Source organism: Engystomops pustulosus, chromosome 4, assembly GCF_040894005.1.
Source record: "Engystomops pustulosus chromosome 4, aEngPut4.maternal, whole genome shotgun sequence".
Lineage (NCBI taxonomy): Eukaryota > Metazoa > Chordata > Amphibia > Anura > Leptodactylidae > Engystomops > Engystomops pustulosus.
The window spans coordinates 224,723,782-224,751,095 of NC_092414.1; the positions used below are offsets into that span (position 1 = coordinate 224,723,782).

The 27,314-nt window shown below is 47.1% G+C and overlaps 3 protein-coding genes across 3 annotated transcripts in view; 2 read left to right on the forward strand and 1 right to left on the reverse strand.

The window, feature by feature from the left end:
* LOC140128377 (TSC22 domain family protein 4-like) overlaps positions 1–12,664 on the forward strand; it is a 55,484-nt gene extending 42,820 nt beyond the window's left edge. Inside the window, exon 5 of the mRNA XM_072150044.1 lies at positions 11,945–12,664. Coding sequence (XP_072006145.1) covers positions 11,945–12,133 — 189 coding nt within the window. The 3' untranslated portion in view covers positions 12,134–12,664. The remainder of the gene's footprint in view (positions 1–11,944) is intronic.
* NYAP1 (neuronal tyrosine phosphorylated phosphoinositide-3-kinase adaptor 1) overlaps positions 1–17,679 on the reverse strand; it is a 139,893-nt gene extending 122,214 nt beyond the window's left edge. The window contains exon 1 of the mRNA XM_072150042.1: positions 17,493–17,679. The gene's annotated coding sequence lies outside the window, so the exon portion shown is untranslated. The remainder of the gene's footprint in view (positions 1–17,492) is intronic.
* On the forward strand, positions 17,496–26,907 carry SRRT (serrate, RNA effector molecule). The gene is made up of 20 exons (XM_072150035.1): positions 17,496–17,628; positions 20,035–20,156; positions 20,274–20,402; positions 20,478–20,624; positions 20,702–20,890; positions 22,993–23,162; positions 23,261–23,427; positions 23,505–23,609; positions 23,687–23,804; positions 23,884–24,032; positions 24,122–24,183; positions 24,265–24,343; positions 24,421–24,597; positions 24,679–24,852; positions 25,083–25,236; positions 25,312–25,505; positions 25,590–25,746; positions 26,265–26,354; positions 26,431–26,527; positions 26,603–26,907. The coding sequence occupies exons 2-20, from the start codon at positions 20,038–20,040 to the stop codon at positions 26,676–26,678; spliced, it is 2,553 nt and encodes an 850-aa protein (XP_072006136.1). The 5' UTR covers positions 17,496–17,628; positions 20,035–20,037; the 3' UTR covers positions 26,679–26,907.
* Positions 26,908–27,314: the final 407 nt, after the last annotated feature.

Sequence of the window (27,314 nt, forward strand, 5' to 3'; positions counted from 1 at the left end):
CACCCCGTCCTGTATATACTATTCCTGTACATTGTATATACGCTACACCCCCGTCCTGTATATACTATTCCTGTACATTATATATACACTACACCCCCTCCTGTATATACTATTCCTGTACATTATATATACACTACACCCCGTCCTGTATATACTATTCCTGTACACTATATATACGCTACACCCCGTCCTGTATATACTATTCCTGTACATTATATATACACTACACCCCGTCCTGTATATACTATTCCTGTACATTATATATACACTACACCCCGTCCTGTATATACTATTCCTGTACATTATATATACGCTACACCCCGTCCTGTATATACTATTCCTGTACATTATATATACACTACACCCCGTCCTGTATATACTATTCCTGTACACTATATATACACTACACCCCGTCCTGTATATACTATTCCTGTACATTATATATACGCTACACCCGGTCCTGTATATACTATTCCTGTACATTATATATACACTACACCCCCTCCTGTATATACTATTCCTGTACATTATATATACACTACACCCCCTCCTGTATATACTATTCCTGTACACTATATATACACTACACCCCGTCCTGTATATACTATTCCTGTACATTATATATACACTACACCCCGTCCTGTATATACTATACCTGTACATTATATATACACTACACCCCGTCCTGTATATACTATTCCTGTACATTATATATACACTACACCCCCGTCCTGTATATACTATTCCTGTACATTATATATACGCTACACCCCCGTCCTGTATATACTATTCCTGTACATTATATATACGCTACACCCCCGTCCTGTATATACTATTCCTGTACATTATATATACGCTACACCCCGTCCTGTATATACTATTCCTGTACATTATATATACACTATACCCCGTCCTGTATATACTATTCCTGTACATTATATATACACTATACCCCGTCCTGTATATACTATCCCTGTACATTATATATACACTACACCCCGTCCTGTATATACTATTCCTGTACATTATATATACACTACACCCCGTCCTGTATATACTATTCCTGTACATTATATATACACTACACCCCGTCCTGTATATACTATTCCTGTACATTATATATACACTACACCCGGTCCTGTATATACTATTCCTGTACATTATATATACACTATACCCCGTCCTGTATATACTATCCCTGTACATTATATATACACTACACCCCGTCCTGTATATACTATTCCTGTACATTATATATACACTACACCCCGTCCTGTATATACTATTCCTGTACATTATATATACGCTACACCCCGTCCTGTATATACTATTCCTGTACATTATATATACGCTACACCCCGTCCTGTATATACTATTCCTGTACATTATAGATACGCTACACCCCCTCCTGTATATACTATTCCTGTACATTATATATACACTACACCCCGTCCTGTATATACTATTCCTGTACACTATATATACGCTACACCCCGTCCTGTATATACTATTCCTGTACATTATATATACACTACCCCCCGTCCTGTATATACTATTCCTGTACATTATATATACACTACACCCCGTCCTGTATATACTATTCCTGTACATTATATATACACTACACCCCGTCCTGTATATACTATTCCTGTACATTATATATACACTACACCCCGTCCTGTATATACTATTCCTGTACATTATATATACACTACACCCCGTCCTGTATATACTATTCCTGTACATTATATATACACTAAACCCCGTCCTGTATATACTATTCCTGTACATTATATATACGCTACACCCCGTCCTGTATATACTATTCCTGTACATTATATATACGCTACACCCCGTCCTGTATATACTATTCCTGTACATTATATATACGCTACACCCCGTCCTGTATATACTATTCCTGTACATTATATATACGCTACACCCCGTCCTGTATATACTATTCCAGTACATTATATATACGCTACACCCCGTCCTGTATATACTATTCCTGTACATTATATATACACTACACCCCGTCCTGTATATACTATACCTGTACATTATATATACACTACACCCCGTCCTGTATATACTATTCCTGTACATTATATATACACTATACCCCGTCCTGTATATACTATTCCTGTACATTATATATACACTACACCCCGTCCTGTATATACTATTCCTGTACATTATATATACACTACACCCCGTCCTGTATATACTATTCCTGTACATTATATATACGCTACACCCCGTCCTGTATATACTATTCCTGTACATTATATATACGCTACACCCCGTCCTGTATATACTATTCCTGTACATTATATATACGCTACACCCCGTCCTGTATATACTATTCCTGTACATTATATATACACTACACCCCGTCCTGTATATACTATTCCTGTACATTATATATACACTACACCCCGTCCTGTATATACTATTCCTGTACATTATATATACACTACACCCCGTCCTGTATATACTATTCCTGTACATTATATATACACTACACCCCGTCCTGTATATACTATTCCTGTACATTATATATACACTACACCCCGTCCTATATATACTATTCCTGTACATTATATATACGCTACACCCCGTCCTGTATATACTATTCCTGTACATTATATATACGCTACACCCCGTCCTGTATATACTATTCCTGTACATTATATATACGCTACACCCCGTCCTGTATATACTATTCCTGTACATTATATATACACTACACCCCGTCCTGTATATACTATTCCTGTACATTATATATACACTACCCCCCGTCCTGTATATACTATCCCTGTACATTATATATACACTACACCCCGTCCTGTATATACTATTCCTGTACATTATATATACACTACACCCCGTCCTGTATATACTATTCCTGTACATTATATATACGCTACACCCCGTCCTGTATATACTATTCCTGTACATTATATGTACGCTACACCCCGTCCTGTATATACTATTCCTGTACATTATATATACACTACACCCCGTCCTGTATATACTATTCCTGTACATTGTATATACACTACACCCCGTCCTGTATATACTATTCCTGTACATTATATATACGCTACACCCCGTCCTGTATATACTATTCCTGTACATTATATATACACTACACCCCGTCCTGTATATACTATTCCTGTACATTATATATACACTACACCCCGTCCTGTATATACTATTCCTGTACATTATATATACGCTACACCCCCTCCTGTATATACTATCCCTGTACATTATATATACACTACACCCCGTCCTGTATATACTATTCCTGTACATTATATATACGCTACACCCCGTCCTGTATATACTATTCCTGTACATTATATATACACTACACCCCGTCCTGTATATACTATTCCTGTACATTATATATACGCTACACCCCGTCCTGTATATACTATCCCTGTACATTATATATACACTACACCCCGTCCTGTATATACTATTCCTGTACATTATATATACGCTACACCCCGTCCTGTATATACTATTCCTGTACATTATATATACACTACACCCCGTCCTGTATATACTATTCCTGTACATTATATATACACTACACCCCGTCCTGTATATACTATTCCTGTACATTATATATACGCTACACCCCGTCCTGTATATACTATTCCTGTACATTATATATACGCTACACCCCGTCCTGTATATACTATTCCTGTACATTATATATATACACTACACCCCGTCCTGTATATACTATTCCTGTACATTATATATACGCTACACCCCGTCCTGTATATACTATTCCTGTACATTATATATACGCTACACCCCGTCCTGTATATACTATTCCTGTACATTATATATACACTACACCCCGCCCTGTATATACTATACCTGTACATTATATATACACTACACCCCGTCCTGTATATACTATTCCTGTACATTATATATACACTACACCCCGTCCTGTATATACTATTCCTGTACATTATATATACGCTACACCCCGTCCTGTATATACTATTCCTGTACATTATATATATATACACTACACCCCGTCCTGTATATACTATTCCTGTACATTATATACACTACACCCCCTCCTGTATATACTATTCCTGTACATTATATATACACTACACCCCGTCCTGTATATACTATTCCTGTACATTATATATACGCTACACCCCGTCCTGTATATACTATTCCTGTACATTATATATACACTACACCCCGTCCTGTATATACTATTCCTGTACATTATATATACACTACACCCCGTCCTGTATATACTATTCCTGTACATTATATATACGCTACACCCCGTCCTGTATATACTATTCCTGTACATTATATATACACTACACCCCGTCCTGTATATACTATTCCTGTACATTATATATACACTACACCCCGTCCTGTATATACTATTACTGTACATTATATATACGCTACACCCCCGTCCTGTATACACTATTCTTGTACACTATATATACGCTACACCCCGTCCTGTATATACTATTCCTGTACATTATATATACACTACACCCCGTCCTGTATATACTATTCCTGTACATTATATATACACTACACCCCGTCCTGTATATACTATTCCTGTACATTATATATACACTACACCCCGTCCTGTATATACTATTCCTGTACATTATATATACGCTACACCCCGTCCTGTATATACTATTCCAGTACATTATATATACACTACACCCCGTCCTGTATATACTATTCCAGTACATTATATATACGCTACACCCCGTCCTGTATATACTATCCCTGTACATTATATATACGCTACACCTCGTCCTGTATATACTATTCCTGTACATTATATATACACTACACCCCGTCCTGTATATACTATTCCAGTACATTATATATACACTACACCCCGTCCTGTATATACTATCCCTGTACATTATATATACGCTACACCCCGTCCTGTATATACTATTCCTGTACATTATATATACGCTACACCCCCTCCTGTATATACTATCCCTGTACATTATATATACACTACCCCTGTCCTGTATATACTATTCCTGTACATTATATATACACTACACCCCGTCCTGTATATACTATCCCTGTACATTATATATACACTACACCCCGTCCTGTATATACTATTCCTGTACATTATATATATATATACACTACACCCCGTCCTGTATATACTATTCCTGTACATTATATATACGCTACACCCCGTCCTGTATATACTATTCCTGTACACTATATATACGCTACACCCCGTCCTGTATATACTATTCCTGTACACTATATATACACTACACCCCGTCCTGTATATACTATTCCTGTACATTATATATACACTACACCCCGCCCTGTATATACTATACCTGTACATTATATATACACTACACCCCCTCCTGTATATACTATTCCTGTACATTATATATACGCTACACCCCGTCCTGTATATACTATTCCTGTACATTATATATACACTACACCCCGTCCTGTATATACTATTCCTGTACATTATATATACACTACACCCCGTCCTGTATATACTATTCCTGTACATTATATATACACTACACCCCGTCCTGTATATACTATTCCTGTACATTATATATACGCTACACCCCGCCCTGTATATACTATTCCTGTACATTATATACGCTACACCCCGTCCTGTATATACTATTCCTGTACATTATATATACGCTACACCCCGTCCTGTATATACTATTCCTGTACATTATATATACACTACACCCCGTCCTGTATATACTATTCCTGTACATTATATACACTACACCCCGTCCTGTATATACTATACCTGTACATTATATACACTACACCCCCTCCTGTATATACTATTCCTGTACATTATATATATATACACTACACCCCGTCCTGTATATACTATTCCTGTACATTATATATACACTACACCCCGTCCTGTATATACTATTCCTGTACATTATATATACACTACACCCCGTCCTGTATATACTATTCCTGTACATTATATATACACTACACCCCGTCCTGTATATACTATACCTGTACATTATATACACTACACCCCCTCCTGTATATACTATTCCTGTACATTATATATATATACACTACACCCCGTCCTGTATATACTATTCCTGTACATTATATATACACTACACCCCGTCCTGTATATACTATTCCTGTACATTATATATACACTACACCCCGTCCTGTATATACTATTCCTGTACATTATATATACACTACACCCCGTCCTGTATATACTATTCCTGTACATTATATATACACTACACCCCGTCCTGTATACACTATTCCTGTACATTATATATACACTACACCCCGTCCTGTATATACTATTCCTGTACATTATATATACACTACACCCCGTCCTGTATATACTATTCCTGTACATTATATATACACTACACCCCGTCCTGTATATACTATTCCTGTACATTATATATACACTACACCCCGTCCTGTATATACTATTCCTGTACATTATATATACGCTACACCCCGTCCTGTATATACTATTCCTGTACATTATATATACGCTACACCCCGTCCTGTATATACTATTCCTGTACATTATATATACGCTACACCCCCGTCCTGTATATACTATACCTGTACATTGTATATACGCTACACCCCGTCCTGTATATACTATTCCTGTACATTATATATACGCTACACCCCGTCCTGTATATACTATTCCTGTACATTATATATACGCTACACCCCGTCCTGTATATACTATTCCAGTACATTATATATACGCTACACCCCGTCCTGTATATACTATTCCTGTACATTATATATACGCTACACCCCCGTCCTGTATATACTATACCTGTACATTATATACACTATACCCCGTCCTGTATATACTATTCCTGTACACTATATATACACTACACCCCGTCCTGTATATACTATTCCTGTACACTATATATACACTACACCCCGTCCTATATATACTATTCCTGTACATTATATATACGCTACACCCCGTCCTGTATATACTATTCCTGTACATTATATATACGCTACACCCCGTCCTGTATGTACTATTCCTGTACATTATATATACACTACACCCCGTCCTGTATATACTATACCTGTACATTATATATACGCTACACCCCGTCCTGTATATACTATTCCTGTACATTATATATACACTACACCCCGTCCTGTATATACTATTCCTGTACATTATATATACACTACACCCCGTCCTGTATATACTATTCCTGTACATTATATATACACTACACCCCGTCCTGTATATACTATTCCTGTACATTATATATACACTACACCCCGTCCTGTATATACTATTCCTATACATTATATATACTACACCCGTCCTGTATATACTATTCCTGTACATTGTATATACGCTACACCCCGTCCTGTATATACTATTCCTGTACATTATATATACACTACACCCCCTCCTGTATATACTATTCCTGTACATTATATATACACTACACCCCCTCCTGTATATACTATTCCTGTACATTATATATACACTACACCCCCTCCTGTATATACTATACCTGTACATTATATACGCTACACCCCCGTCCTGTATATACTATACCTGTACATTGTATATACGCTACACCCCGTCCTGTATATACTATTCCTGTACATTATATATACGCTACACCCCGTCCTGTATATACTATTCCTGTACATTATATATACGCTACACCCCGTCCTGTATATACTATTCCAGTACATTATATATACGCTACACCCCGTCCTGTATATACTATTCCTGTACATTATATATACGCTACACCCCCGTCCTGTATATACTATACCTGTACATTATATACACTACACCCCGTCCTGTATATACTATTCCTGTACACTATATATACACTACACCCCGTCCTGTATATACTATTCCTGTACATTATATATACGCTACACCCCGTCCTGTATGTACTATTCCTGTACATTATATATACACTACACCCCGTCCTGTATATACTATACCTGTACATTATATATACACTACACCCCGTCCTGTATATACTATTCCTGTACACTATATATACACTACACCCCGTCCTGTATATACTATTCCTGTACATTATATATACGCTACACCCCGTCCTGTATATACTATTCCTGTACATTATATATACTACACCCCGTCCTGTATATACTATTCCTGTACACTATATATACTACACCCCGTCCTGTATATACTATTCCTGTACACTATATATACACTACACCCCGTCCTGTATATACTATTCCTGTACATTATATATACACTGCACCCCGTCCTGTATATACTATTCCTGTACATTATATATACACTACACCCCGTCCTGTATATACTATTCCTGTACATTATATACACTACACCGCGTCCTGTATATACTATTCCTGTACATTATATATACACTACACCCGTCCTGTATATACTATTCCTGTACATTATATATACGCTACACCCCGTCCTGTATATACTATTCCTGTACATTATAGATACACTACACCCCCTCCTGTATATACTATCCCTGTACATTATATATACACTACACCCCGTCCTGTATATACTATTCCTGTACATTATATATACACTACACCCCGTCCTGTATATACTATTCCTGTACATTATATATACACTACACCCCGTCCTGTATATACTATTCCTGTACATTATATATACACTACACCCCGTCCTGTATATACTATTCCTGTACATTATATATACGCTACACCCCGTCCTGTATATACTATTCCTGTACATTATATATACACTACACCCGTCCTGTATATACTATTCCTGTACATTATATATACGCTACACCCCGTCCTGTATATACTATTCCTGTACACTATATATACACTACCCCCCGTCCTGTATATACTATTCCTGTACATTATATATACACTACCCCCCGTCCTGTATATACTATTCCTGTACATTATATATACGCTACACCCCGTCCTGTATATACTATTCCTGTACATTATATATACACTACACCCCGTCCTGTATATACTATTCCTGTACATTATATATACGCTACACCCCGTCCTGTATATACTATTCCTGTACATTATATATACACTACACCCCGTCCTATATATACTATTCCTGTACATTATATATACACTACACCCCGTCCTGTATATACTATTCCTGTACATTATATATACGCTACACCCCGTCCTGTATATACTATTCCTGTACATTATATACACACTACACCCCGTCCTGTATATACTATTCCTGTACATTATATATACGCTACACCCCGTCCTGTATATACTATTCCTGTACATTATATATACGCTACACCCCGTCCTGTATATACTATTCCTGTACATTATATATATACTACACCCCGTCCTGTATATACTATTCCTGTACATTATATATACGCTACACCCCCGTCCTGTATATACTATTCCTGTACATTATATATACGCTACACCCCCTCCTGTATATACTATTCCTGTACATTATATATACACTACACCCCGTCCTGTATATACTATTCCTGTACATTATATATACACTACCCCCCGTCCTGTATATACTATTCCTGTACATTATATATACGCTACACCCCTGTCCTGTATATACTATTCCTGTACATTATATATACACTACACCCCGTCCTGTATATACTATTCCTGTACATTATAGATACACTGCACCCCGTCCTGTATATACTATTCCTGTACATTATATATACACTACACCCCGTCCTATATATACTATTCCTGTACATTATATATACACTACACCCCGTCCTGTATATACTATTCCTGTACATTATATATACACTACACCCCGTCCTATATATACTATTCCTGTACATTATATATACACTACACCCCGTCCTGTATATACTATTCCTGTACATTATATATACGCTACACCCCGTCCTGTATATACTATTCCTGTACATTATATATACGCTACACCCCGTCCTGTATATACTATTCCTGTACACTATATATACGCTACACCCCGTCCTGTATATACTATTCCTGTACATTATATATACGCTACACCCCGTCCTGTATATACTATTCCTGTACATTATATATACACTACACCCCGTCCTGTATATATACTATTCCTGTACATTATATATACCCTACACCCCGTCCTGTATATACTATTCCTGTACATTATATATACCCTACACCGCGTCCTGTATATACTATTCCTGTACATTATATATACCCTACACCCCGTCCTGTATATACTATTCCTGTACATTATATATACACTACACCCCGTCCTGTATATACTATTCCTGTACACTATATATACACTACACCCCGTCCTGTATATACTATTCCTGTACACTATATATACACTACACCGCGTCCTGTATATACTATTCCTGTACATTATATATACGCTACACCCCGTCCTGTATATACTATTCCTGTACACTATATATACACTACACCCCGTCCTGTATATACTATTCCTGTACATTATATATACACTACACCCCGTCCTATATATACTATTCCTGTACATTATATATACACTACACCCCGTCCTGTATATACTATTCCTGTACATTATATATACCCTACACCCCGTCCTGTATATACTATTCCTGTACATTATATATACGCTACACCCCGTCCTGTATATACTATTCCTGTACACTATATATACACTACACCCCGTCCTGTATATACTATTCCTGTACATTATATACACTACACCCCGTCCTGTATATACTATACCTGTACATTATATATACACTACACCCCGTCCTGTATATACTATTCCTGTACACTATATATACACTACACCCCGTCCTGTATATACTATTCCTGTACATTATATATACACTACACCCCGTCCTGTATATACTATTCCTGTACATTATATATACACTACACCCCGTCCTGTATATACTATTCCTGTACACTATATATACGCTACACCCCGTCCTGTATATACTATTCCTGTACATTATATATACACTACACCCCGTCCTGTATATACTATTCCTGTACATTATATATACGCTACACCCCTGTCCTGTATATACTATTCCTGTACATTATATATACACTACACCCCCTCCTGTATATACTATTCCTGTACATTATATATACGCTACACCCCGTCCTGTATATACTATCCCTGTACATTATATATACACTACACCCCCGTCCTGTATATACTATTCCTGTACATTATATATACACTACACCCCGTCCTGTATATACTATTCCTGTACATTATATATACACTACACCCCGTCCTGTATATACTATTCCTGTACATTATATATACGCTACACCCCGCCCTGTATATACTATTCCTGTACATTATATATACACTACACCCCGTCCTGTATATACTATTCCTGTACACTATATATACGCTACACCCCGTCCTGTATATACTATTCCTGTACATTATATATACGCTACACCCCGCCCTGTATATACTATTCCTGTACATTATATATACACTACACCCCGTCCTGTATATACTATTCCTGTACATTATATATACACTACACCCCGTCCTGTATATACTATTCCTGTACATTATATATACACTACACCCCGTCCTGTATATACTATCCCTGTACATTATATATACACTACACCCCGTCCTGTATATACTATTCCTGTACATTATATATACACTACACCCCGTCCTGTATATACTATTCCTGTACATTATATATACGCTACACCCGGTCCTGTATATACTATTCCTGTACATTATATATACACTACACCCCGTCCTGTATATACTATTCCTGTACATTATATATACCCTACACCCCGTCCTGTATATACTATTCCTGTACATTATATATACACTACACCCCGTCCTGTATATACTATTCCTAGTCTTGTGACTCTTGTGTCTCTTTGCTCTCAGGACCTGGTGAAGACTCATCTTCTCTTTGCTGTCCGTGAGGAGGTGGAGGCGTTACGTGAACAGATTAAGGACCTGACGGAGCGTAACAGCGCCCTGGAGCATGAGAACAGCCTCCTGCGCACACTCGCCACTCCGCAACAGCTGTCAGAACTGAGTGTCCGGATCCAGACTTCAAGGAAGCCGCTGTGAACCTCGGTGTGGCTCACGTTGTGACAGCGCCATGAGCTATGGAACCTAAGGGGTGAAGATAAGAAGTAGGAGTCAGTGGAGGAGACTGCAAGAAAGGGAATAAGGAGGCGGAGGCTGAGGAGCGCCATCTCCGTGCTGCGACTCTGCGGTCTCTACACTCGGAGGAAATAGCTGCTCCATGAATTGTGCAAAACAGCAGACACTGCCGAATAAATGCTGCCATATACGTGCCCCCTCGCACTGCGCCTGACAGCGTGCTACGTCTTCCTGCAGGGCAAAGGGGGAGGGACCACATTAACCGCCTAACGAATGTGATTAACGAACTAACCATGTTTCCAGACTAAGCCAGTGGGGCGTGGCGTCACCAGCATCCAGGTGAACAAAGGGAAACGTAACGGTACAATACACTTACTAATGGCGAGGGCTGGCTTACACTGCTCCGGTTACACGGCCGCTCGCAATGTGTGACGTCATGTAATTATACTGATAAATAAAACTATTTTTGTACCAGAGACCATTGGGTCAAACTGATCGGGGCTGATGTCTCAGAGGTCTGCGCTTCACTGTCTGATTACTGTTCCTCATTTATGACAAAAAGTTCCCATCCCCTGTACAGGAAAACATGTATTAATTGAAATCAGCATAGACCTTATGCCAGAATAATGAGAGAGAATTTTAAGGCCTTTTTATTACTTTCTGCAAAGTCAAAAGTTTCCATACACTGAGATTACTTTGCCTTCAAACTATTGGGGGCAGCTCATATGACGGGCAAGGCTGGAACAGGTTTTTAGAAGGGGATTTTGCGATTTGCGATCGGATTTTCATACACTGGCTTTCATGCGACAGAAATCTGGGGGCCTGCTGTTGGACCATCCGACTGATTCGAACTGAGCGCGGGATTTAACTTTTAAATTGTGTTGTTACATGCACCAGGAAGAAGAAGGTGAACTCCGGGGACCTGAGCGGGGAAGCGACACATGCAGGATATCGGGTGCAGGATCTTAGTGACTCCCCGCACAGCGCATTATACACGGACAATGCACTTACATGCACCAGGAAGAAGAAGGTGAACTCCAGGGACCTGAGCGGGGAAGCGACACATGCAGGATATCGGGCGCAGGATCTTAGTGACTCCCCGCACAGCGCATTATACACGGACAATGCACTTACATGCACCAGGAAGAAGAAGGTGAACTCCGGGGACCTGAGCGGGGAAGCGACACATGCAGGATATCGGTCGCAGGATCTTAGTGACTCCCCGCACAGCGCATTATACACAGACAATGCACTTACATGCACCAGGAAGAAGAAGGTGAACTCCAGGGACCTGAGCGGGGAAGTGACACATGCATGATATCAGGTGCAGGATCTTAGTGACTCCCAGCACAGGGCATTATACACGGACAATGCACTTACATGCACCAGGAAGAAGAAGGTGAACTCCAGGGACCTGAGCGGGGAAGCGACACATGCAGGATATCGGTCGCAGGATCTTAGTGACTCCCCGCACAGCGCATTATACACGGACAATGCACTCACATGCACCAGGAAGAAGAAGGTGAACTCCAGGGACCTGAGCGGGGAAGCGACACATGCAGGATATCGGGTGCAGGATCTTAGTGACTCCCTGCACAGCGCATTATACACGGACAATGCAATTACATGCACCAGGAAGAAGAAGGTGAACTCCAGGGACCTGAGCGGGGAAGAGACACATGCAGGATATCGGGCGCAGGATCTTAGTGACTCCCAGCACAGCGCATTATACACGGACAATGCACTCACATGCACCAGGAAGAAGAAGGTGAACTCCAGGGACCTGAGCGGGGAAGCGACACATGCAGGATATCGGGTGCAGGATCTTAGTGACTCCCTGCACAGCGCATTATACACAGACAATGCACTTACATGCACCAGGAATAAGAAGGTGAACTCCGGGGACCTGAGCGGGGAAGCGACACATGCAGGATATCGGGTGCAGTATCTTAGTGACTCCCCGCACAGCGCATTATACACGGACAATGCACTTACATGCACCAGGAAGAAGAAGGTGAACTCCGGGGACCTGAGCGGGGAAGTGACACATGCAGGATATCGGGTGCAGGATCTTAGTGACTCCCCGCACAGCACATTATACACAGACAATGCACTTACATGCACCAGGAAGAAGGTGAACTCCAGGGACCTGAGCAGGGAAGCGACACATGCAGGATATCGGGTGCAGGATCTTAGTGACTCCCCGCACAGCACATTATACACGGACAATGCACTTACATGCACCAGGAAGAAGAAGGTAAACTCCGGGGACCTGAGCGGGGAAGCGACACATGCAGGATATCGGGCGCAGGATCTTAGTGACTCCCCGCACAGCGCATTATACACGGACAATGCACTTACATGCACCAGGAAGAAGAAGGTGAACTCCGGGGACCTGAGCGGGGAAGCAGCACATGCAGGATATCGGGTGCAGGATCTTAGTGACTCCCCGCACAGCGCATTATACACGGACAATGCACTTACATGCACCAGGAAGAAGAAGGTGAACTCCGGGGACCTGAGCGGGGAAGCGACACATGCAGGATATCGGGTACATGATCTTAGTGACTCCCCGCACAGCGCATTATACACGGACTATGCACTTACATGCACCAGGAAGAAGAAGGTGAACTCCAGGGACCTGAGCGGGGAAGCGACACATGCAGGATATCGGGTGCAGGATCTAAGTGATTCCCCGCACAGCGCATTATACACGGACAATGCACCAGGAAGAAGAAGGTGAACTCCGGGGACCTGAGGGGGAAGTGACACATGCAGGATATCGGGGGCAGGATCTTAGTGACTCCCCGCACAGCACATTATACACGGACAATGCACTTACATGCACCAGGAAGAAGAAGGTGAACTCCGGGGACCTGAGCGGGGAAGTGACACATGCAGGATATCAGGTGCACAATCTTAGTGCAACGTGCTGGAGTGCATCCTCGTCGGACACTCCGTATTTTGGTAACTCCATCGGCCGGGTAAGTAAATGTGTCCCACTGCCTCTTTGTGTAGACCATGAGAAAGTCTTTATAAATCAGACAAACAATTATACACAAGTACAAACAAGAAGTGAATCTCCAGGCATCACACCGCTCAGGAAGTAAACGGAATCAAAGACGTGCAAATCAAGGAAAGAGAAATTGCGATGTCATTGCGAATCTTTGAAAGAGCCTGAGACCAGACTATGCTCAGTCTTTGGAATGGCTTTTCAGATGACCACTTTGGTTTCTCTACATGACGTGTACCCTCCTGTGCCCCCTGGACCGCAGGCGCACCCGTGTACCCTCCTGTGCCCCCTGGACCTCAGGCGCACCCGTGTACCCTCCTGTGCCCCCTGGACCTCAGGCGCCCCCGTGTACCCTCCTGTGCCCCCTGGACCACAGGCGCACCGTGTACCCTCCTGTGCCCCCTGGACCGCAGGCGCACCCGTGTACCCTCCTGTGCCCCCTGGACCTCAGGCGCACCCGTGTACCCTCCTGTGCCCCCTGGACCACAGGCGCACCGTGTACCCTCCTGTGCCCCCTGGACCGCAGGCGCACCCGTGTACCCTCCTGTGCCCCCTGGACCTCAGGCGCACCCGTGTACCCTCCTGTGCCCCCTGGACCTCAGGCGCCCCGTGTACCCTCCTGTGCCCCCTGGACCGCAGGCGCCCCATGTACCCTCCTGTGCCCCCTGGACCTCAGGCGCACCCGCGTACCCTCCTGTGCCCCCTGGACCTCAGGCGTCCCGTGTACCCTCCTGTGCCCCCTGGACCTCAGGCGCCCCCGTGTACCCTCCTGTGCCCCCTGGACCGCAGGCGCACCCGTGTACCCTTCTGTGCCCCCTGGACCGCAGGCGCACCCGTGTACCCTCCTGTGCCCCCTGGACCGCAGGCGCCCCCGTGTACCCTCCTGTGCCCCCTGGACCGCAGGCGCCCCCGTGTACCCTTCTGTGCCCCCTGGACCGCAGGCGCCCCCGTGTACCCTCCTGTGCCCCCTGGACCTCAGGCGCCCCCGTGTACCCTTCTGTGCCCCCGTGTACCCTCCTGTGCCCCCTGGACCGCAGGCGCCCCCGTGTACCCTCCTGTGCCCCCTGGACCACAGGCGCCCCCGCGTACCCTCCTGTGCCCCCTGGACCTCAGGCGCCCCCGTGTACCCTCCTGTGCCCCCTGGACCTCAGGCGCCCCCGCGTACCCTCCTGTGCCCCCTGGACCTCAGGCGCCCCGGTGTACCCTCCTGTGCCCCGCGTCTTACTGCTCTGCACTCCAGCGGAAGTCTCCACACTCGGGAACGTGCGTGCCATCTTTTAAATATTTAAAGGACCAGCGCACCGACTAGGGTGATGCCACACGTGGCGTTTTGAAACCGTTTTTGGTCCGTTTTTAAGCAATCCGTTAAAAAACGCATCCGTTTTTGACAGGGTGCTTAAAAACGGACCAAAACGCCACGTGTGGCATCACCCTAATTGGCGCTGGCGACCGCCCTCCTGTGTCCCCTGCAGGATCCATGTGCTTTAGGCCTCTAAGACCCATATGACAAGCTTTATGTATGCGTAATCTGTGCGCTATATAAAGAATTATTATTTATTTCCTTTCTGCCTGTGTGTGACCTCCCGCTACATCCCTGACTCTTGCCTGTCCATGACCAGGTTTCTGCTATGTGTGTGTGTGTATATAGTGTACATGGGGTGTGTACATGGGGGGTGTGCATGGGGTGTGTACATGGGGTGTGTGTATATATAGTGTACATGGGGTGTGTGTATATATAGTGTACATGGGGTGTGTGTATATATAGTGTACATGGGGTGTGTGTATATATAGTGTACATGGGGTGTGTGTATATATAGTGTACATGGGGTGTGTGTATATATCGTGTACATGGGGGGTGTGTATATATCGTGTACATGGGGGGTGTGTATATATCGTGTACATGGGGGGTGTACATGGGGGGTGTACATGGGGGGTGTACATGGGGGGTGTGTGTATATATCGTGTATACGGCATGACTGATGGGGGATATACGCTATAGAGCGGGTGTGAGTCTCCTGCTATATATATATATATGAATGTAATTGTGTATTATATACTGATGCTCCTCAGGGCCCGCACCTATGTCCTATATCCTGTTCCGCCTCTCCTCAGGTGACGCCTCCTCCGCCATCTTTCTTGAGGGCACACGTTACTCCAGTACTCTCAGCCCGTCCTACGTTCCCGGGGCAGCACACCCTCCTCGTATCTTATACCCGGGGCTCCCGCTGCTCCGGCCCCGGGACCTGTATCCGACACGTCACACTTTCTTAACCAGTGTGGTTTTGCCCTAAAATAAAATGGCGACCATACCTCTGCTTCCCGCCTTTTGCCGTTGCTCCTCCCACTGTGACGTACTTCCGGTAAGGACAGCAACTGACGTAAATTTCACCTTCCCGCCTCCATCTTTGTTTCTTTTGCGAAAGTCACGGTCGGAGCAAGTCGAACGGTAAGAAGGTGTTATCCGTGCGAGCAGGGGCTCTGGAGACCCCGTGTGACTAGTGGAAGGGGGAACCGCGGGTACTTGGAGAGATAACATGTACAGGGGGGAGCAGCGGCTATAGAAGATACCATGTAATAACATGTCCAGGGGGAGAGCAGCGGCTATAGAAGATACCATGTAATAACATGTACAGGGGGGAGAGCAGCGGATATAGAAGATACCATGTAATAACATGTCCAGGGGGAGAGCAGCGGCTATAGAAGATACCATGTAATAACATGTCCAGGGGGAGAGCAGCGGCTATAGAAGATACCATGTAATAACATGTACAGGGGGGGGAGTGCAGCGGCTATAGAAGATACCATGTAATAACATGTCCAGGGGGAGAGCAGCGGCTATAGAAGATACCATGTAATAACATGTACAGGGGGGAGAGCAGCGGCTATAGAAGATACCATGTAATAACATGTACAGGGGGGAGAGCAGCGGCTATAGAAGATACCATGTAATAACATGTACAGGGGGGAGAGCAGTGGCTATAGAAGATACCATGTAATAACATGTACAGGGGGGAGAGCAGCGGCTATAGAAGATACCATGTAATAACATGTACAGGGGGGGGAGTGCAGCGGCTATAGAAGATACCATGTAATAACATGTACAGGGGGGGGAGTGCAGCGGCTATAGAAGATACCATGTAATAACATGTCCAGGGGGAGAGCAGCGGCTATAGAAGATACCATGTAATAACATGTACAGGGGGGAGAGCAGCGGCTATAGAAGATACCATGTAATAACATGTACAGGGGGGAGAGCAGCGGCTATAGAAGATACCATGTAATAACATGTACAGGGGGGAGTGCAGCGGCTATAGAAGATACCATGTAATAACATGTCCAGGGGGAGAGCAGCGGCTATAGAAGATACCATGTAATAACATGTACAGGGGGGAGAGCAGCGGCTATAGAAGATACCATGTAATAACATGTACAGGGGGAGAGCAGCGGCTATAGAAGATACCATGTAATAACATGTCCAGGGGGAGAGCAGCGGCTATAGAAGATACCATGTAATAACATGTACAGGGGGGAGAGCAGCGGCTATAGAAGATACCATGTAATAACATGTACAGGGGGGAGAGCAGCGGCTATAGAAGATACCATGTAATAACATGTACAGGGGGGAGAGCAGCGGCTATAGAAGATACCATGTAATAACATGTACAGGGGGGAGAGCAGCGGCTATAGAAGATACCATGTAGTAACATGTACAGGGGGGAGTGCACCGGGTATAGAAGATACCATGTAATAACATGTACAGGGGGAGAGCAGCGGGTATAGAAGATACCATGTAATAACATGTACAGGGGGAGAGCAGCGGCTATAGAAGATACCATGTAATAACATGTACAGGGGGGAGTGCAGCGGCTATAGAAGATACCATGTAATAACATGTACAGGGGGAGAGCAGCGGCTATAGAAGATACCATGTAATAACATGTACAGGGGGAGAGCAGCGGGATATAGAAGATACCATGTAGTAACATGTACAGGGGGGAGTGCAGCGGCTATAGAAGATACCATGTAATAACATGTACAGGGGGAGAGCAGCGGGATATAGAAGATACCATGTAGTAACATGTACAGGGGGGAGAGCAGCGGGATATAGAAGATACCATGTAGTAACATGTACAGGGGGGAGTGCAGCGGCTATAGAAGATACCATGTAGTAACATGTACAGGGGGGAGAGCAGCGGCTATAGAAGATACCATGTAGTAACATGTACAGGGGGGAGAGCAGCGGCTATAGAAGATACCATGTAATAACATGTACAGGGGGAGAGCAGCGGGATATAGAAGATACCATGTAGTAACATGTACAGGGGGGAGAGCAGCGGGATATAGAAGATACCATGTAGTAACATGTACAGGGGGGAGTGCAGCGGCTATAGAAGATACCATGTAATAACATGTACAGGGGGGAGTGCAGCGGCTATAGAAGATACCATGTAATAACATGTACAGGGGGAGAGCAGCGGGTATAGAAGATACCATGTAATAACATGTACAGGGGGGAGTGCAGCGGCTATAGAAGATACCATGTAATAACATGTACAGGGGGGAGTGCAGGGGGTATAGGAGATACCATGTAATGACATGTACAGGGGGGAGAGCAGCGGATATAGAAGATACCATGTAATAAGTACAGGGGGGAGAGCAGCGGGTATAGAAGATACCATGTAATAACATGTACAGGGGGGAGTGCAGGGGGTATAGGAGATACCATGTAATGACATGTACAGGGGGGAGAGCAGCGGGATATAGAAGATGCCATGTAATATGAATGGGGGGAGCCGAGGCTTGGCCGTCTTTGCGTCCTGTATGATTTGCCGTTTCTTTCCCGATGTCTCAGATCATGGGGGACAGTGATGATGAGTATGACCGCAGGCGGAGGGACAAGTTCCGGAGGGAGAGAAGTGACTATGACCGCTCCCGGGAGAGAGAAGAGCGGCGCAGAGACGACTGGAGTGACAGGTGAGTTCCGGACCCCCGGGGGGGGGGGGGGGGCAGCCAGGGGTCTCCTGCCCCACACTGCTCCCATAGCACAGCGCCACCATCAGGCCTCATGTGGCCTCTGCTCTGCTTCATTAGGGAATGGGACCGGGGGCGAGAGAGGAGGAGCCGCGGAGAGTACAGGGACTACGACCGCAGCCGCAGAGAGAGGTTCTCCCCGCCGCGACATGAGATGAGCCCGCCGCAGAAACGCATGAGGAGAGACTGGTAAGAAGGAGGAGCCAGGATCCTGCCCCTCCCCCTGCAGGGTGACTCCTCATGTATGACTTCATTCTCTCTCAGGGATGATCACAGCTCAGACCCGTATCACAGCGGCTATGACATGCAGTACTCGGGCTCGTCCGGCGCCCCGTCTTATGGTCCCCCGCAGCCCTGGGCTCACCCGGACATGCACGTCATGCAGCATCATGGACTCCCCATCCAGGCCAGGTACGAGCAGAGGCTCCGCCCATGTGTGGGGTACAGACGGGTCACTGCCCCATATCACATCTCTGTGTCTCCCCTAGGCTGGGTAACCTGGCGGACGTGGACCTGGGGACTCCAACCCCCATCATGAAGACGTTCAAGGAGTTCCTGCTTTCCCTGGAGGACTCGGTGGATGAGACGGAGGCCGTGCGCCGCTACAATGAGTACAAGATGGAGTTCAGGCGTCAGCAGATGCAGGACTTCTTCCTGGCACATAAGGATGAGGAGTGGTAAGTGACCCCTGTGTCCTGTCACCGCTCTCCAGTGGCTCCCCCTGCTGTCCATGTGTGCCTCTGCATTATCCTCCCCCTTCCCTTGTGTCCCAACCCTTCTCCATCATCATCCCCGGCCTCCTACCATCCCGACCCCACACTCTCATCCCTCCTTTCTCTCTGCTTCCTCCTGCCAGCGCCCCCTGCTTCCTCATCCTCTCTTGCATTGCCCCCTGCTCCCTGCTTCCTCCTCCTCCTTCTCTCTTGCATTGCCCCCTGCTCCCTCCTCCTCCTCCTTCTCTCTCGCATTGCCCCCTGCTTCCTCCTTCTCTCTCGCATTGCCCCCTGCTTCCTCCTTCTCTCTCGCATTGCCCCCTGCTTCCTCCCTCCTCCTTCTCTCTCGCATTGCCCCCTGCTTCCTCCCTCCTCCTTCTCTCTCGCATTGCCCCCTGCTTCCTCCCTCCTCCTTCTCTCTCGCATTGCTCCCTGCTTCCTCCTCCTCCTTCTCTCTCGCATTGCCCCCTGCTTCCTCCTCCTCCTTCTCTCTCGCATTGCCCCCTGCTTCCTCCCTCCTCCTTCTCTCTCGCATTGCCCCCTGCTTCCTCCTCCTCCTTCTCTCTCGCATTGCCCCCTGCTCCCTGCTTCCTCCTCCTCCTTCTCTCTCGCATTGCCCCCTGCTTCCTCCCTCCTCCTTCTCTCTCGCATTGCTCCCTGCTTCCTCCTCCTCCTTCTCTCTCGCATTGCCCCCTGCTTCCTCCTCCTCCTTCTCTCTCGCATTGCCCCCTGCTTCCTCCCTCCTCCTTCTCTCTCGCATTGCCCCCTGCTTCCTCCTCCTCCTTCTCTCTCGCATTGCCCCCTGCTTCCTCCTTCCTCCTCCTTCTCTCTCGCATTGCGCCCTGCTTCCTCCTTCCTCCTCCTTCTCTCTCGCATTGCGCCCTGCTTCCTCCTTCCTCCTCCTTCTCTCTCGCATTGCGCCCTGCTTCCTCCTTCCTCCTCCTTCTCTCTCGCATTGCGCCCTGCTTCCTCCTTCCTCCTCCTTCTCTCTCGCATTGCGCCCTGCTTCCTCCTTCCTCCTCCTTCTCTCTCGCATTGCGCCCTGCTTCCTCCTTCCTCCTCCTTCTCTCTCGCATTGCGCCCTGCTTCCTCCTTCCTCCTCCTTCTCTCTCGCATTGCGCCCTGCTTCCTCCTTCCTCCTCCTTCTCTCTCGCATTGCGCCCTGCTTCCTCCTTCCTCCTCCTTCTCTCTCGCATTGCCCCCTCCTCCTCCTTCTCTCTCGCATTGCCCCCTGCTTCCTCCTCCTCCTCCTCCTTCTCTCTCGCATTGCCCCCTGCTCCTCCGCTGTGTTATGACATGATGATGTGTGATTTGATGTTCGGTGTTTTCTCGCTTCTCTCCTTCTCTGAAGACGCTGAAGGTGCAGCCGCCCTCCTCCTGGCGCCGGTCGCGCTTTTTCCGGTTGTAGTCAGTCAGGCTTTTTTGTTTTCTTTAGCTTCTGAATGTCTTAGGGTTAGTCAGCCAGGGCCGCGCGGGGTTAAAATAATCACAAATCTCCAGGATTTTCATGAAAAGTGTAAATAATTTATTCCGAAACTTCTGCCCGGTGCGGATCAGGTAACGCTGGGGGTGGAGCCTGGGGACTGTCTGTTATCCAATCATATCTGTATTGTTTGTGGGGAGGGGCTTATGATGTGGGAGGAGCTTCTGTACTGTGCTCCAGTCACCATCAAAGCTGCACCCACAATACTGCATGACGTAACTAGAGTACAAGGTAATAGTACAGTAGTCACACATAGAGCTGCCGCCTAGAAGGGGGGGGGGGGCGGTGCTTTGTGCTCCAGCAGATCTGTGGGTGCAGCTCTGGATGTGACTGGAGTAAGATGAGTTCTTCCTGGGTTTGGTTCTGTGGAGGTGGTAGGTGAATAGTGAGTGGGGGGTACACATGTATGCTGTGCTGCCCCCTGCTACAGGTGGGTGGAGTTGGAGGCGTAGTCATGGGGCAGCTGGCAGGTGAGGGGTTAAAGCTGCACTTTGTGACTGACCCCTCCTGAGTCTCACGTCTCCTCTTCTCTCCCCATCGCCATCTCTCTCTCCCGCCATTTGTCGTCGCGGTCTCTCTTCAGGTTCCGATCGAAGTATCACCCGGATGAAGTGGGTCGGCACCGGCAGGAGTCACAGGCTGCGCTGCGCAACCGGCTCAACGCCTTCCTCTACCTCATGGAGAGCGGATGGTTAAACGAGATCCAGCTGGACATGGAGAAGGCGCCGGCCATCATTAAGATCCTGGACGCAGGTAAGTGACCCCCATGGGCATGGCCCGGGCACCTCCGCCCCGGTTCCCTGGTATGGGGCCCCTGTGAGGTGACCGGACCTTGTGTGAACCTTCTGCAGCCGTCATAAAGATGGAAGGAGGGACGGAGATCGACCTGAAGATACTGGACGAGGAGGAGGAACAGGCCAAACGTGAGGCCGCCAAGAAGGAAGCCGCCAAGAAGGAGGAGGCCAAGACCCCCGAGGGGCAGAGTAAGCCCCCGGAGGAGAAGGAAGCGGTGGTGAAGGTGAGTGGGGGGACGGTATACTGCTGGATGGGGGGGTCTGTGGGGCTCCGCTAAGTGATGCATGTGCTCCTCTCCAGACTGATCCAGAGAAGGAGCCGGAAGAGGAGGAGAAACCTCCCAAACCAGAGGAGGAAGAAGAGCGGAAGGTGGAGAAGGAGGAGCCGGAGCGGGAGAGCAGGAAGGTGAGGGGTCTCCACATGCCCTGCAGCCCCCCACGTCCCCCGGCTCCCGGGTTTCATATTTCCTTTCTCTCCTCCAGTCAAGTAAACGAAAAAGGAAGAGGAGCGGAGACAGCGACGACGGCAGCGACTCCGAGTCTGGATCCGTCTCCGAGCCCGGAAGCCCAAAACCTGAGAATCCAGGGCAAAACGGCCAAGGTGAGTCCCGGGGCGGAGCTTGGGTCATGTGATGCGGAGGGGCCTATCAGCCAATCGTAACGTCTATGTCCTCTGACAGAAGAGTCTCCCAAGAAAGAAGAGGAGGAAGAGGAAAAACCCAAAGAGAAGCCCAAGGAGGAAGTGGTGAAGCCGCGACCCCTGCACAAGACCTGCTCCCTCTTCATACGCAACGTCGCCCCCAATATCTCCAAGGCCGAGATCACAGCGGTGAGGATGTACCCCAGAGCTGCACTCACTATTCTGCAGTCACTGTACATACATGACTTTCCCCTGTAATGTCTGTCCCATCCTTTCAGCTCTGTAAGAGATATCCTGGTTTCCTGCGGGTGGCGCTGTCTGATCCCCAGCCTGAAAGAAGGTAAGTCTGGCTCGCTGCCCCTGGGCTTGGGGTGCGGGTGCTCGGGGTCTCTCCATATTTCTGATTTCTTGTCTCTTGCAGGTTCCTGCGGAAGGGTTATGTGACATTTGAGCGAGGGGTTAACATTAAGGAGATTTGCTGGAACCTGCAGAATATTCGGGTGAGGCTCCCGGCTCCACGTCCTCCTTATTACGGGTTCTGTGCGGCTTTTCCTCATTCCTCTCCTGTGATTTGTAGCTCCGGGAGTGTGAGCTGAGTCCGGTGGTGAACCGTGAGCTGTCCTGGAGGATCCGGCACGTGAGCGGCATCACACAGCACCGGCCCATCCTGCGTAACGACATCAAGCTGGCGGCCCGGCTCATCCACGCCCTGGACGAGAGGGGGCAGCTGTGGAGGGAGGCGCAGGACGGAGAGGTGAGGGTCCCGTGTCCCCCCGGGAGCGCTGCCGCCGCTGCTCCAGCGTGTTCCCCCCACTCACAGGACTTGTCTCCGCAGGAGGTCGCGGCTCAGAATCCCATCCTGAAGAATATCACAGATTATCTCATCGATGAGGTCAGCGCCGAAGAGGAGGATCTGCTGTGGGGGGCCGGGAGGACGGCTGGAACAGAACCCCCCAAAGAAGGGAACCCCACGGAGATCAGCGTGGAGAGAGATGAGAAGCTGGTGAAGGTAAGTGGCCCCCTATATGGCTGCACTGGTGGGGGGCACTGAGTGGCACAAGGGATTCTCCACCTGTGGTCCTGGTCCGGATCCTCCTAGATCTGGTATTGGTCGTGTTCTGTGGATGTTGTATACTCGAGCCTCCGTTGGATCAGGCATTACTAGCCGATCGTGCACCCTGGTTACAGCTCGGTGTCGGGTACAGGGTGCGGTCTCATTGGGTCCGTTTTGCTCTGCAGGTTCTGGACAAGCTCCTCCTGTATCTGCGCATCGTTCACTCTGTCGACTATTACATCAACTGCGACTACCCGAGCGAGGACGAGATGCCGACCCGCTGCGGGATCATGCACGTGCGTGGGCCGGTACCACCCAACCGGGTGTCCCACAGAGAAGGTGAGGTCCTCAGCAGCGCCTCCTAGAGGTCTCTGGTGCCCCTGGCCGTGCCCTTACTCTGCCCTCTCCCCTCAGTGGCGGACTGGCAGAAGACGTTTGAGGAGAAGCTGGCGCCGCTCTTTGCCGTCCGGGAGACGCTCTCCGAGGAGGAAGCGCTGAAGGTTGGGAAGAAGGATCCGGAACAGGAAGTGGAGAAGTTTGTCACCGCCAACACCCAGGAGCTGGGCAAGGAGAAGTGGCTGTGCCCGCTGAGCGGCAAGAAGTTCAAGGTACAAAAGGACTGTGTGTGGGGTGGTCCCAGCCTGGGCACTTACCTCTGGCCACCCCTCTCACCCCCATCCTCTCACCTTCAGGGTCCGGAGTTTGTGCGGAAACACATCTTCAATAAACACGCCGAGAAGATCGAAGAGGTCAAGAAGGAGGTGTCGTTCTTCAATAACTTCCTGATGGACAGTAAGCGCCCCGCACTGCCCGAGGTGAAGCCCATTCAGGCACCTGTGGCCGGACAAGGTAAGTCCACGCCTCTTATAGCCCCTGGTCTGTATCGCCCTGCAGGAGGAGGGGCTGGCTCATAGCTCCTCCTCCTGTATCTCCCTACAGAGGGATGGGCACACCAATAGCTCCTCCAATTACCATGCAGGAGGAGGGGCTGGCTCTTGGCCCCTCCTCCTGTATATTCCTGCAGAGGGATGGGCACACCAATAGCTCCTCCAATTACCATGCAGGAGGAGGGGCTGGCTCTTGGCCCCTCCTGTATATTCCTGCAGAGGGATGGGCACACCCATAACTCCTATCACCCTGCAATGGGAGGGGCTGGCTCTTGGCTCCTCCTGTATCTCCCTGCAGAGGGATGGGCACACCCATAGCGCCTCCTATCACCGTGCAATGGGAGGGGCTGGCTCATGGCCCCCCTCCTGTATATTCCTGCAGAGGTTTGGGCACACCCATAGCTCCTTCTATCACCGTGCAATGGGAGGGGCTGGCTCATGGCTCCTCCTCCTGTCTGACTGGGTGGCTTTCTTTTCCAGGCTTGGCCCCCGGGCTGTTGTACCCTCACCAGGGCCCCCAGGCTCTCCTGCCGTATGGTCAGCCCCGCCCCCCGGTCCTGGGTTATGGAGGTAGGTTTGGTTCTGCGTTTGGGTGTCTGTGAGGCTTTCTGTTGTATCAGTCTTGCTGATGGTCTCCATCCTCTAGGTGCACCGCAGTTCCCCCCCAATCCTTATGGCGCTGGGCGAGGATATGATGCGTTCCGGGGCCAGGGGGGCATGTACCCGGGCAAGCCCCGCAATCGGTGAGTAGTAGTCGCCCATCTATTCCTCTTCCCCTGCACTGACCCTATGCTGACAACCCCTACCCCCCTCCACAGGATGATGAGAGGAGACCCTCGCTCTATTATCGAGTACAGAGACCTGGACGCACCGGAAGACGTGGATTTCTTTTAACCCTTTCACGTATAATATCTGACCCGCCCACCATCACCTCTAGTCACCGCTCCACTGCCCTCCTAATGTCATTTACCCCTAAATTAATTTTTTTTTTGTGGCCCTGAACGTTGTGTGCAGCCTGCCCAATAAAACTCTTCCCTGACAGCGGCTGACGACTTGTGTGGTTGGGGGGAGGGTCAGGAATATCGCCATTCCCTGTTTTATAATAAACCTGTAAATGTATCCACCCAATTGTCTGAGATTCATCATTTATCAACGTGCAGCCGCTGTGCATTGTGGGAGATGTAGAGGTTACACACTGAGCCAGCAGGGGGCAGCACAGGCGGAGATGCCTCTGACCATGTGATGTAAGAACTATATACTACACAAGAGGTGAGAGGATCCTGGGGGTATTCCATGTATGAGAGAAGATTGTACTGCGCCCCGTGTACACAGATGAAAGGAAAAGGGGTAATGCGCTTTTTTTAAGGTTTGATTTCACTTTAATCTTTAAAAAAAAATTTAATTTGTAAAGCGCTACGGAATTTGGTGCTGTATAAAGATTATTTTAATACACCCTAATGCAGAAAGGACATTTATATCTGCTGAACCCTGGCACCTAGAAACACAATCCAGAGAAATCATTCTTAAAGT